General features: G+C 45.5%; 1 protein-coding gene across 1 annotated transcript in view; it reads left to right on the forward strand.

Annotated features, from left to right (window-relative positions):
• LOC105448608 (zygotic gap protein knirps-like) overlaps nt 1–13620 on the forward strand; it is a 29562-nt gene extending 15942 nt beyond the window's left edge. Inside the window, exon 3 of the mRNA XM_011687278.1 lies at nt 12027–13620. Coding sequence (XP_011685580.1) covers nt 12027–13178 — 1152 coding nt within the window. The 3' untranslated portion in view covers nt 13179–13620. The remainder of the gene's footprint in view (nt 1–12026) is intronic.
• Nucleotides 13621–13895: the final 275 nt, after the last annotated feature.

Raw genomic sequence — 13895 nt, forward strand, 5'->3', positions numbered from 1 at the left:
TCGTGAATCGCGGCACAAAATCGCGATGGTCAGTAAAGAATTGAATATTGTATGTATATATGCCCGCATTATGACTATTATTATTATTATAAGACAATTAGAAATAAAAGAAAATGAAATACATAATACGAACAGAGAGAAAAGGAGAGAAGAGAGAGAGAGAGGGAAGAGTGAGGCAGAATGAAAGAATAGGCACCGTGATAAGAATAACAGAGAAGATATGTTCAGGGAATATACACTTGTATTAAGAGCGCCGTAAAGCCGATTATGGACCCAATCTCTTCGCGATATCTCTGCTGGTACAATTAGCTCTCTCGTAAAGCGACATTAAGATGAGCATAAGGTGGCGCGTGTTAACATACGGCAAGAATCCGCGAGTGGTTGGCAGTTCCTCCTCGCGCCTGCCTTCCTGACTCCGCCGCGCGTCGTACGTGTATACGCGCGAGACGGATCAGTCGCCGACTTCGTGGAAGCGCTTTTTAACTGCGGCTATTACGTCTTCTAATTGCCGGCCATTTAAGTGCCGCTGTGAAACAGATACCACGATACCGGGAGACCGCGAGTAAAGAGCGCGAGATTCGAGGGGCTTAGCGCCGGCCTACGAGCCGACGACAGCACTCGAGCTCAGTCGTAGCATTCGATAATTACAGACGCGGCAGATTGCACCGGCAAGTTGCGACGGTTGCCGTCCAGACAGTTTCGGCCGTGACGCTAAAAGCCGCCTGATTTATAAATCATGTATGCTAGATCGCATATCGATACCGTATCGTGTAGAATTACTTCGCTACATGACTGAAACGAGTCTGTAAAGAATCATTGAATCGATTTGGTCGGAGTTTGCAATTAAATATCTGCCAAGAAAAGAGAGAAAGAGAATCACGATTTTTAGAAAATTAATACAAATAAAAAAATTAACTTTAGTTTTCGAAATTTTGCTAAGATATGTGTATCTTAGCCTTATTCTCATTTTTTTCTTAAATTAAGTAATTATATCTTGCTCCCATTGTTCTCAAATGTCCGTAACGTTAGCATTCACGAAAACTATGTAGCGTATACATATGATGTGTAAATGTATTGTCCGCAATGTATAATTTAACTCGAGTTCGTGAGTTTGCTAAGCTCCCAAATGACAGATCAGTCACCCCTCGCGGAAAAACCGCGACTTATTTTTCTCATCGGCGTTGGTCGACGCAACGCTGAAACATCGTTCAGGAAGGAAACCGCGGACCGCGCTTCAGCACACCGCGGCGATCAGCCGATCGTATAAAGCGGCGATTTACGATCGGTATGGGCAGGCACGGTAGAAGGGAAGAACTGCGTATACGTATGTGGGCCAAACCGCGTGGCGACCGTCGGCTTTACGCCCGGTTTACGAGCCAATAAATCGCGATCTATGAAAGGATCTGTCGATCCGACAACGTTCTACGCTGCCGCCTTGCCGACAACCGGCGCTTCGAATTATTGCTAAACTCGCGATTTCCAGAATGTCATCTCTGTCCGCTGTAAAAGTTAAATGTTTGCTCGCGAGGAATAACAATTTAATTTTACTACCGTAAAACAAAGAGAATATGAAGCATTGGCATAAATTATTTGCAAACATCTCTCGTGCTTACAATTAGATATTTTTTAACTGTAAAAATTGATATTTTTTTACTATTTATCTGTCTGTGTCTCTCTTTACTTAAACAAGATAGAAGTTTTAATTAAGATATCAAGATGCGCGAGATGCGCTCGAGCGGTAATTGAAACGTTTAAGATTTGAATGATAATGGTGCGACAACGTAAGGACGGTATCGGCATCGCGCTGCAAAGGGATTGATACGATCGCGTGAACTAAATAGCGAAGTCCCACGAGCACGAACGGCCAACCGTTCTCGCATGTGGCCCAGTTCACGCCCGAGCGATCGCATCGCGCTGTTACTACACAGACGGCGCGCCCTTGGGAAGCAATAGTTAACATTCAGCGGGCGCGCGCGCGGCTTCGTAAGTCGTCTTCGTGGTCGTCGTTGTCGTCGTTGCCCGCGTCGTCCTGCGCAACCGACCCAGCGTCCAACCGCGGCGCCGACCTCACGTCTACGAACGCGGTCGATCTTTTCAGAACGATCGCGTTACGCAAACGGAAAAAGAGACCGATTGGTGCAATCCTCACGAATTCGTCGAAGAGAAGCGAGTTATACCCGTCGCGAGACTAACCACGACGAGCGAGGGAAACGCAGCGAAGTGCGACGTGCGACAGGACGCACGTGTTGTCCTAGATGCATACATATGTAATTTACCTAAGCTGTCTTTGAAATGCAGACGAAAGGGTTGCAGCCGGCTACCGTTACCGCGCGGGTCAATGAGGATTAACGAGAGCCCATCGTAAGTGTCGGACGTTCTCCAGATGTCTCCTCTCTTGGCTGTCACGGAGTCATATATATATATATACCTATAGAAACGTAGTAAACTTAATCGAACGCCACTGTTTTTGACTTGTCTGCTTGATTTTTATCGCTGTCATTAATCGAGCTTGTTTAACACTTGTCATTCTTCATATATATATTACTATTAATACATGTGTTTGATATTCGAGATGGTAGTAAATAAAAATGTATTTTCTATCGTTCTATCGCTAAAAGCGCCTGTCACTGTACTTCATCGCACGGAAGCTATTATAGCATCGTTTGCTCGAAACTTAACAGTACATATTCCATTACTTTCGCGTTAACGCGATAGACAGCGATAGAAGACTGCTATCCCACGTAGTCGTCTTTATAGGTACAGAATTATACATGATCGCGTTTTATGCTAGAACAAACGCGAATTGCGGCTCCAATAACGAAAGTACATTAATGGACAATCAAGTGTAACGCAGCAAAGCGGGATTGAAAACATGTTTATTTGGTGTACGACGTTATTATCTTAGCTTTCTCTGATTTTTTCGTCCGCTTAAATGGAATGTCAGTTGCATCTATTAAGATTTACTATATTTTTTCAATATCTAAAATATATTCGCATAAAGTGCACATACAAATGTTTATTTTTTTTCCTAACAACTCTCTCTCTCTCTCTCTCTCTGTCTCTCATTCTTTAAAATTGTTTCCGTGTCTGAATTATTAATAGAAAGAAAATTGACACGGCCGTTCAAGTAGAGCGCCATTTAAATAAGTGATAGCGCACTTAAATTCGCAAGATAATCCGAAGGGATAGCATTACATTAGTAATCATGGTAGAATATCTTCGCCTGAGACACGTAACAGTCCGAAGAAATAATTCTCGAGTTTGCGGCGATCCATTTCCGCGAGAGTTTTCAGCTGTCTCCACGAGTCTCGTATACCTCTTCTCGCGCGTTCTTCGCCGAGCGAAGTCTTATCTCTCCTCCTGAGAAGCGGATCTGGTCGAGTATAACCGCGCGCACGCATCTCGTTCTTTTTCTCTCCCAAAGGCAAACGCGAATCGTCCTCGTGCATCAATCCGTACTACTCGTCTATCCCCGAGTAGAGACCCGAGTATACTCGAGTCGCTTCCTCTTCCCTTGAATTGAGGCGGATTCTAATGTAAGCAAATAGCTTCCGAGGACAAATCCCCGCGACCATATTGGCGCGCCGTAAAAATTTCTAACATACGATCTTGCCATTCACAACACTGACCGTAAAGCGTAGGTAAAGCGAATACAGAACGACCGCGGCGGACGATTCTCTCTGGACGATTAACATCGTACCGTGAGTCATTTTTTAAGCATTTTGATTAGTTCCGAAATATCTTACGACGTTCGAAGCTCTATTTCAACTTGCTTTATTATCGTTACCGTTACTGTAAATTAAATTTCGTTTTTCTATTTCTATATTCGTCCTACGAAATTCCATTTCTTCGTGAGCTTGTTCTATCCTATAGGGCTAACGAGGGAAACTAAATTCCCATAATGAAGAAAGAGGCATGTATAATATATTCGAGAATAAGTTCTACAACGGACATCGCCAAATATTATAATCATTATATCAAACACAACGAAACGTATTGCTAATGCTGCACGTCAGCGGTGAAACGGAACGCGGTGCTACGGTACACTTTCCGTCTCCCGAGAGAGTACCGGTTTATTAAATTTTATCGCGCGGCGCGTGCTTACTCTTCGGAGAAACAGACTTTCAAAATCCGCGAGAGAAAATCAGCATACAATAACCGGCGCCCATTGTTTCTGTAGTTAGGAACTGTCGCTGCGTACCTATCTGCAATTCAATCAGTGCAATACCGTAGGACGTGGAAGCGTTCTGTGTCGCACGTGATAAACTGAACTGCCCCGCGAATGTGTGATACATCCGAAACGTGATTTCTAAAATAATCGCGATTGCGAAACACCCGCTGAAATAACGCGCCGGTAACAATTTTAACTGAGCCACTTCTTAATTTTTTTCCTGATCTCTTTTTTTATCTTCGAACATATATGTCACATAATTTATACGTTACACGTTACATGAATAAAAATGACGCGGATGTTTGGATCGGATGACGCAGAAAATCGAAGCTTTGACGTTACTAATTGACCAAGATATCTTTCACCTTAACATTCCTACGTGTCAAGACGCCAATGATCGCGCAAATGTTTTTCAAACGACCGAAGTCAGGATACTCATCAGTGCGCATTTGCATCGTTGATTTTGATTCGCGGAAATATCAGTGCCTCATCAAATCAAACGTGTCGGCCATTTATCAACGGCGACGCTCGCCTAAGACTCGTCGCTCGATTAGAAATCACTCGAAACGAAAACGAGAGTGCTCTACGCTTGAAATAAGTATGCGGAGCACACGAGGCTCAAGGTCCGTTCTCGTGAGTGACGTCAGTCCGTCTCCGTCTCGTTCGCGGTTTCCACGATCTGGTTTCGCCAGATTTCTTGGAATCGCGCCAAAATGTCTGTAATGTCGAATAATCGCTGTTTCCGAATTTCGTAGTAATCTGCAGAAATTAGTTCTAATCATGCATTTGATTTATTATAATATATATATTATTTTGCATATTAAAATGCAGGAAAAATGATAATTTTGTTTTCGTTATCGTCTTTATTAGTTATATTGTACATTTAAATTTAAATAAATGCAGAGAGCACTTCAACGATAATGAAAAATGGCAACGATGACTGCCTCCAGGCGATCTCCGCTCTCGAGTCTTAATCCGGTAAAAAAAAAATGGTTATTCCCGATTATATAGTGTTCCAGGTAAAACAAACGTCATACCGTGAAGTGTTTGAATTTCCTTACGCTGCGCTTACGCTTTGCAGGTGCATTTCATTAGCGGATACGAACAAATTGGACTTATCTCGAAAGCATCGGATGGATTCCGCGACGTGTAATGAAGCGGATCGTGATTTACGTACATGTTTGATGCGATGCGTCTACATAATCGCGAGAATACATAATTATTCCGTCGTAATGAACGCGGATCTACCATGAACGGCGAATGATTAAAAATAGTCAGACGGATCCAGTTACGTTTTTTATTTTACGCGGAACGCGCGCGTAACCGCCAACGCTCTTTTCCTCGACTCACGTGAGTGCTCTATCCGGAATCCGCGAAGCAAATTGCGAGATAATACGATCGGGAATAAGAGAAAAACCATTAGCGAGCCCATTACGGCACAGTCACGGCGGAAACACCGACCGTCGTGACTATGTAATCGATTATTATTAGCGCGGACGCGGCCAGTTGGTCGTAGCGTAGTGCCACGTAGTGCTAGGACGCAAAATCCAGATCGTTGCGGATTACGGCACCGCGTCATCCTCATCTGGGAAAGCCAGCGCGAGCGATGAAACGCGGGCAAAGGATGACCGGATGCGAATAAGGAGGATGACGCGCGAATACACGGTTTGCGCGCTGGTCCGCGACAGGCATCGCGCCAGCGTGTATCAGGGTCACTCGCCGATACACGCATTCATGTGTTAATGCCGCGTTCGGTCGTGTTAACGAGTCGCTTCGAGTCGCCGCGGCTCAAAATCAATGATGACCTATTCATACATTGGTGATCGAGCATGCAACTTCTCTCCTGATTGCTGTCTGCATAATTCTCTAATTTTAAGAGAAGAAAATCTGTTAAAATTTATTAATATCGAATTAATACAGAATTAATTAATCGAAACTAAACATTATTTCGTTGCGTTGATACTGAGGTACTATAGCGCATAAATTATTTAATGAAATATATAATATTAATATTTTGTATTATGCGACAAGAAATATTTCAATTTGTCCATACGAAACAATTGACTCAGTCGTGGATCTGTCGATCGCATCTCGATTGAACCGCTCTATCGATCGCTGGAGTAGCCGGCGACACTTGCGATTACAGCGTAACTGTACGCCCGCCGCGCCGCGCGCACACTTGACTCGCGGCGTAATCGCACGACGCGACCACCGCCGAAGCTGGCAGCCGTGTCCCTAGTCTACCACGACTTCGCGAACTTTTCTCTCCTCTCCTGCTCCGTCTCACTTCCTCGTCCGTGTCGGCGCGACCTGCTCCGGCACGGCGAGGCACCTGTGCCGTGAGGCACTCCACTCGCTGCACCGACGATGCGCCTTTCTCCGTCCCACCAGCAGCGGCAGCAACGTAACGCAACATTCTCATCTTCGTCATTCCCGCGGCAGCGCATCTAAGTCTCTCTCGGTCCATTTCTTCCCGGCCACTTCTCGCCGCGCTCTTCGCTCCGCGCGCTCCGTGACCCTGCGAACGTGCGCCTATCCTTCTCCCTCGCCCGCCACCCTCCGCCGCCACCGCCTCCCCCCCGGTGCCATTATGTATATTCCCGCTCCGTCCCTCGTCTCGCTCGTTCGCTCGCGCCTATCAACAATCTATATTAAGGACGTGGGAATGTGAAATGGCCTGTCCAGCTATGCCAGCGATGCTATTGGAGTCGCGGTGTGGCCGTGTCGACTGTCTCGACTCTCTGACTCTTCTCCGCACACACATCCTCCCTCTCCCGTCCCTCAACGCCGCGCATATAACCACGCATCTAACCCACCTCACCCTCCCTCCCTCCCTCCTACCCCGTATCACGCGTTCGTGTCGTGACCTCAGATTCGTGCACGACGGATGCTGCACGCCGAAACCTGTGCGATATGTGCCACGCGGACTTTCTCGTAAAACGTTTACGAGAAATCCGGTAATACCATAAGCCTTCATTTCTTCCTACAAAAGTAATTTTCGTCTTTTTCCCCGCAGGTCGTTCACGTTCACGAGGGAAATAATCGTCCCTTTAGGAAATAGCGTGACTATTGCCGCATTTGGCGTCACGTTACGTTTTCGCGTAGCATAGCGTGGGACTAAATGTTTAGCGATACTTTGCGATATGAAGAGAAACAAATACATATTTTATAAATACACAAGATTATCAAATACATATTTTATCAAGTTGCCATAAAATTGAAATTGCTCAAGTATTATACTGAAGTCGTAAAATTCTTAATCTAACGATATTTATCAGAGAAATATCTTGACGAATGTTGACGTAAGCGATATTAATGGAATACGGATGCTCTACATTTCTTATGTATAGAACGAAAATATGAAACTTCAACAATGCAAAATCTTTACATTCGTAAAGTCATAAAACCAACGATACTCCTTTGCTTTTGCGGGACTATAATGATGAGATAATACAATATACGCTAAAATCGAAATTAGTAATCCTGTTCACAATCGAATTACCTATATGTGTATCTACGAGTATATCCCAACGTAAAAATAAAGCAGATGAAGCTAACAATAAGACATCCTTAACATAACAAATGCATTTTTTAGTAGGCCGCGAATAATACGATGAAAATTATTGCAGCTTCCAGCGGATCCTTCCTCGTTGTCAATTGCGACAATGCTGCAATGTATATCGATCTACGACGCGTCGAGTTGTTGAAGCGAAAATTATATTTGTCGTCTCACTTAGCTTCGTCGCGAAGAAATCCACGATGTCGTGCGAATAATGATTGCGCTAAACGCGCACGTAAGTCCTTCGCGGAATCGTCGGAACGACAGAATCGCGATAAAGGCCCGTAAAATCGACTTTTTGCCGATCTTATGAGAAATCGAATCTTTGGAATTCGTCGATCCGTTCAAATCGTGCCGATTCGGGCCATTCGTGTTTCCCATTTGGCAATAAAAAAAAATGCGAGGTTTCCAATCGATTCTCCTCACGCGCGAGAAACTATCGCGTTTCTCCCTTGAGAAAAAATTAACGTCTCGCCGCTCTCTGATCGAATGTCATATCGATGACAGTTTTATCACTGCCGAGAAAACAGAAAATTTCTGCTCCCCTGCTTTAGGCATTTCAATTCTCTCCATTGTACCCATCGTTAGATTGCTTTTTATCATTTCTAATATTTATTACAATGTGTAATTTTTGGTATCGTTTATTACACATTTGCATATGAACGACTACTTATACGAATATAAATTTACTATTAAAATATCGATGGGGTCGATTTGGATTCGAAGATGCGTTCACTTTCTATAAGCCGTTTTACATTTCTTTTCACGATCACGGACGATTCTGATTTCTCCGCGTCGCTTTACGGCGTTACAAATCGGTCCAGGATTCCGGACATACCGGCTGATTTGAGATAATCTCAGCTTCTCTCGACGGATTTGTCGCACGCGCCCGTAAATGGCGCGTGTTTCAACCGCTGTGCATTCTCCACGCGCACGAGAACTGGTTGTTTCGCCGTTGTTGTTGTTACTGCTGCTACTGCTGCTGCTGCTATTGCCGTCGTATTGCGGCTCATCGCGGCCCGCTCTGTTCCTGGTGTCGGACTCGTACGCGTGCACGTCCAATGACCGGACCGAAGAACTGCAAAAACTTGAAAAACCGAGTTTGAACACGCGCACGCATGCACGGCGTTACGCAATCCCGCGAATCCCGTTGTCCCCCTTGATCGAGGACTGTCCGACTATAATCCGTAGTCGCAGCTGACCGAGTGAACACACGACGACCGGCCGGACCAGGACCTGGCGACGCAATCGCTATCCGCGAAAGACAGTCATCCGCGGCGCTTTAAGAACGTCGCCACTTTTCCCAGTCCCGAGACCCAATATGGCAGAAGCGCGACACCGGATCAATTACCCCGCGTGGACGACTTTGAGCGATTCGATCGAGCACGCAATGTCCGTGATACACGTATATAAATCGATACGTAAATCGCATCGAACTCCCTAATACCGTCACGCCGCGAAACGTACACGTATCCCGCGCGCGATTTCACTCTGTCCGATCGATCGTGAACTTTTTCGAAGAATCATACTTTGGAATTACACAATTATGAAATCTATTCAGACGTGAATGCGACAATATTATAAGTTATTGCGAACAATGTTAAATGAGAATAATATATTTTGCTCATTATAGTATTATAACTTCATCATAAATGAAAAAAATAAACGCCGAAAGTTAATCTATTTTTAGATTGCCCGAATTTGCGCTCGACATATTGCACGATTCCAATTGTGAAACGACCGGAAGGAACCAAATATAATTCGAAGAGTACGTTCCTATACGGCCCGATAAATCGTCTGGGAAACGGAAACGCCATTTGGCGTCGCGTCGGTATACCGATGCGGCGTACATATATACACGCTTAGATTCCTAAGCGCAGAATGGCATCATAATCTCCTTCACGCAGTCGTGGCGACGACTAAAGATCGTCTGGTATACGAGGAGAGCTATTTCCAACACATTCGAATCGTCGCGATTCGAGATTGCCCGGTGGAAGATTGCACTGTCGTTTAACGTCTCGTTCGACGCGCATTTCGGACGGTACGCGCGCGTTTCGCGGGAATTACGAGACCGTCACCTGTCGCTTGTCGACCACGAGCTACACTTTCGAGTCACGATCTCTACCTAACGCGGCATAGAATATGGATTTAATTACATAACCTATTACAATCAATCCGGAAAGCGATATACGTAATTTGTAATTATAAATTCGAAATTAATATGTGCAGCGACTTCCTGAAAAAGTGATCGCAATCGCGCCGACTCGGACTCATTTGATTTACGTGTACCGATAATTATAACGTTTACATGATGATTCCCGAGCGCAAACGTGTGATCCATTAATCCTTGAGATTATCGATACTTCGCACGAACAAGTTTCTGTACAAGTTTCTGCACTCGGGCAACCGAGTCATGTTACTCTGGATGACTCACACAGCGATGACATCGATGCGATGATCATCTGGAAGTACAAGCGAATCCAATGAGCACTACCGAACCGGATCGCGCCGTGGGCCGTGAATTTGGCCACTGTGGACACTTCATCGAACGATTTCGTTACTCCCGATCGGGAGACGTGTACCGCTATACCGCGAACTTTCGGGATTTCGACCCGTTACCGGCCCGCCCACGTGGCTCTTCGGTCAGGTGGCGTCCAGAATTCGTGTCCTTCGGCAGCCTCCGCGACGACGCGACACGAAATTTCACCTTCCGCATCTTGTTTCCGTAACACGCGTGCGTTATGCGCTAGATCGATCGTGACGCAATGTCGTAATAACGGGAGAAGCGTGGGAACGCGGATACGTTGCATGGATACGCGAGATTGCCTCTCGTGATCTCGTAACATACGCGATAACTATATACACTTTAACAAGGCACGATCGCTCTCAATTTTAAAGAAGAATCAGTTTGGTATTGCTGAAAGCGAAATCTGTATATGCTGAGACGAGATAATGATTATTATTGATAAAATATAAAGATATATAATTATTAAGATCAAGTTACTTGGAAAGGTAAATATATTTTTCTGGGATTTAATATTGATATTGGTTTAGATTACGATCTACTTTTGTAGACGCGAATCTACTAAATACTAATGCCGCTTTTTTATTTTTACATTTGCTGGAGATAAAGTATATCTCGGCGCACGAGCTGCAATCTCAGATCAATCAAAAATTTCCCCTGAATACGGAAGCTTAATCGGATGATATGTAGCCGACCAATCGACCGCGGGCGTTGCGCGCTCGCGTTGTGGCGAATCTCTCGAAATTTCCGGAGGGTGCGAGCGGCGAAAGACTGCAAAGCTGCGTCGTAAATTAGTACTCGATGACCGTGCGAGCGAGACCGCGCGCACCTTTCGAAGCAACGGGTCTTCTCGAGGCAGTTTTATCGTCGGCCGACAGGCGTTTAACTTTACGAGCGGCCACGCCACGTATATACTCTATCTCCTCCTCCTCCTCCTCCACCTCGTCTTCTCGCTTTCTTTCCCCATCTCCTTCCGCTCTCCCTTCACCCTTTTGCTCGCTCCCTTCGCCGTGCTCTTCGTCTCCTCTGCCCTTCTCCTTCTTTCTCGCGTGCGCGCCTCTCTTCTAGGCACAGGCATGCTAATTCACGTGACGCGCGTAACATTAAACCCTGACGTTTAATCCGGTAGAAATGCGCGTGGCTTACACACGGGCACCGACCGTCGACCCTTTATATGGTTCGGTCGTATGGAGGTTTCTCTCCCGCGGACGTATCTGGTAATATCCGGCGCGAAAGTACGGCGCGCGGGCCTCTATCGCGATAATGCTTCGTTTGTCTCGATAATCCGATTAATTTATATGGATGAGCCGCGCGCCGCAGCACCGCGGCTCTCCGCGATTCTCCGGATGAGTGTCGGGGGTCGAAGGTTGGATCGGGAGACCCAACGCGCGAAAACTCATGATCGTCCGACGACCGTAACCGCGAAGCTGGTTAGGTATCCGGTGCGACGATAAGTACATTTGTAGATCAATTTAACGAGCGACACAGCATTAATTTCCACGAATGCGTCAGCGAAATATTCCGTTCCTTAATCTCGCCATGTGATTTTAAGTGGCATATATCTGGAAGTATCAAGTGCCAAGGCGCCTTCGAATGGCTGCGAAGTTGAATATAATAACGCCGTTATATGCAGCACTAAATTTATAATTTCTTCTTGCGCGAAATTTCTCGGGATATCACTTTCGAGTTTTCAAAATAGAAACGCAACTCTGATGTTATCCGGATGTTACAATATGAACAATTAATCGGATTACTATAATCTTCTGTTACAGTCATTCTTCGGTCGCACGTATAACAACCCCACTAACGTGACAGCATGCAAGAACGGCGGCAACTGCATAATCAACAAGAGGAACCGGACGGCTTGCAAAGCGTGTCGATTAAAGAAATGCCTAGACGTCGGCATGTCCAAGTCGAGCTCGCGCTACGGGCGGCGCTCGAATTGGTTCAAGATCACTTATTTCTCGGAGCAGCTGAGACGCGATCAAAACGCGAACGAGATGGCAGCGCTCCGTCCTTCCGGTATCGTTCCGTCCTTCCGTTTAAGTTATCCCCCGCAAAATGTTGCTGACGGCAGCAACGAAATAGACAACGGCCCGTCGACCAGTCACGAAAACCCGGCGGTGCAGTATCCGTACCACATGTCACCGGCGATGCTGCAGCGACCGGACGGATCGCCCCATCCCGACGACGTGGCTTTATACCATCAACTCTATCTGCGCAACTGGTATTTGGGGGAACATCAGCCGCAGCTACCGTCCCTCACAACACCGCCGCCCACGTCGAGGGAAGTCTCGTCATCGCCGCACGACAATCACTCGCCACGGCAACGGAGTCCGTCCGCGGAAACTTCCGCGACATTCACTCAGGGAACGTCGTTTTACTCGTCGGATTCTTACCGATCGCCTGTGCCGACGGAGTCAACGTCGAGGAATAACATTAGAAACGCCGATGGCGAATCCGAGAGCGAGTCCATCGATGACGACCATCCTCGCGATGTACAGTCCAGGAGCAGTTCGAGCCGGTCGCCGTTCACACCCACGAGAGCAAACGAGCAAGAGTCCAAACCCAGAGTCTCGATCAACGGCATGCTCATGCTCACGGGTCAACATTCCCTATTACTCCCAGGAGGGATGTTCGCATCGGGGTCACACTCGTTGCCACCTCCGTGGAGGTATCACAATCTACTTCTGGTTAACTCTAATCATAATAATTCCGCCGGCGACGAACCGATCGATCTAAGCATGCGGGCGAGTGGCACTCTGCCGCGATCCAGAGAGTCGCCAGTAAAAGAAGAGAAAGAGGAAGAACAGGACGAGAAGAATGGCGGCAGGTCGCCCAAGGAAGAGACCGCGGCGTATCCGCTCGATCTGACGCTTTCCGCTGGTACGTCCTTGACGGCGAATTGTTTTGTAGGCTCATGAGCCGCTTGAATCGATTTCGATTCTCGGAATTTCGATTCGTCTTCATCTGAAGAAACACGTCGAAAGATTCGCGCGGTTTCTAGAGGAGCGAGCTCGAAAGAAGTTCGAGAGAAACGATGGACAATGTTTATAATAGTTACAATTCCACTGATAAAGTGAATAGAAACGAATAACGTATAGCGAAAATCGCGGTGTATATATTTAGAATTATTTTCGCGATGGAAAAACAACAATGATGTTGAGAAGGAACGGGGAGATGCTGGTCAGTTTGACGACCGTTCATAGGTAGTACCATCATGAAAATGTGTTCATTTTGTGTACATATATACATATAACATAGTACTTGAAACGATTAAATCGACGCGATTTATATTGATTTAATTTATTTCAGACTATCCAATATATATATATATATATATATAACTGGTGCAGCCGTTTTCAATTGATATCGTTTTTTTTTTCAAAAATCATCAAGAAACTAAATTAATAATTTATAATTCGTTAATATTTCAAAAATATTATTACTGGTATAGCTACACAAAAATCTATTCAATATATCTATTCAAAAATTTTCAGAAATTTTAGGCAAATTCGTTTAGTCATTTGTAATCAATATCGTTTCAAACAAATGAACAACTACATAGAATCAGTTTCATTATTAGAGAGAAATCGGCTGTAAGGAATACGCTACATTTTTGTTGACAAGGTAAAAGTAAA

The sequence above is a fragment of the Wasmannia auropunctata genome, unplaced genomic scaffold, assembly GCF_000956235.1.
Source record: "Wasmannia auropunctata unplaced genomic scaffold, wasmannia.A_1.0 LD336083.1, whole genome shotgun sequence".
NCBI classification, from domain to species: domain Eukaryota; kingdom Metazoa; phylum Arthropoda; class Insecta; order Hymenoptera; family Formicidae; genus Wasmannia; species Wasmannia auropunctata.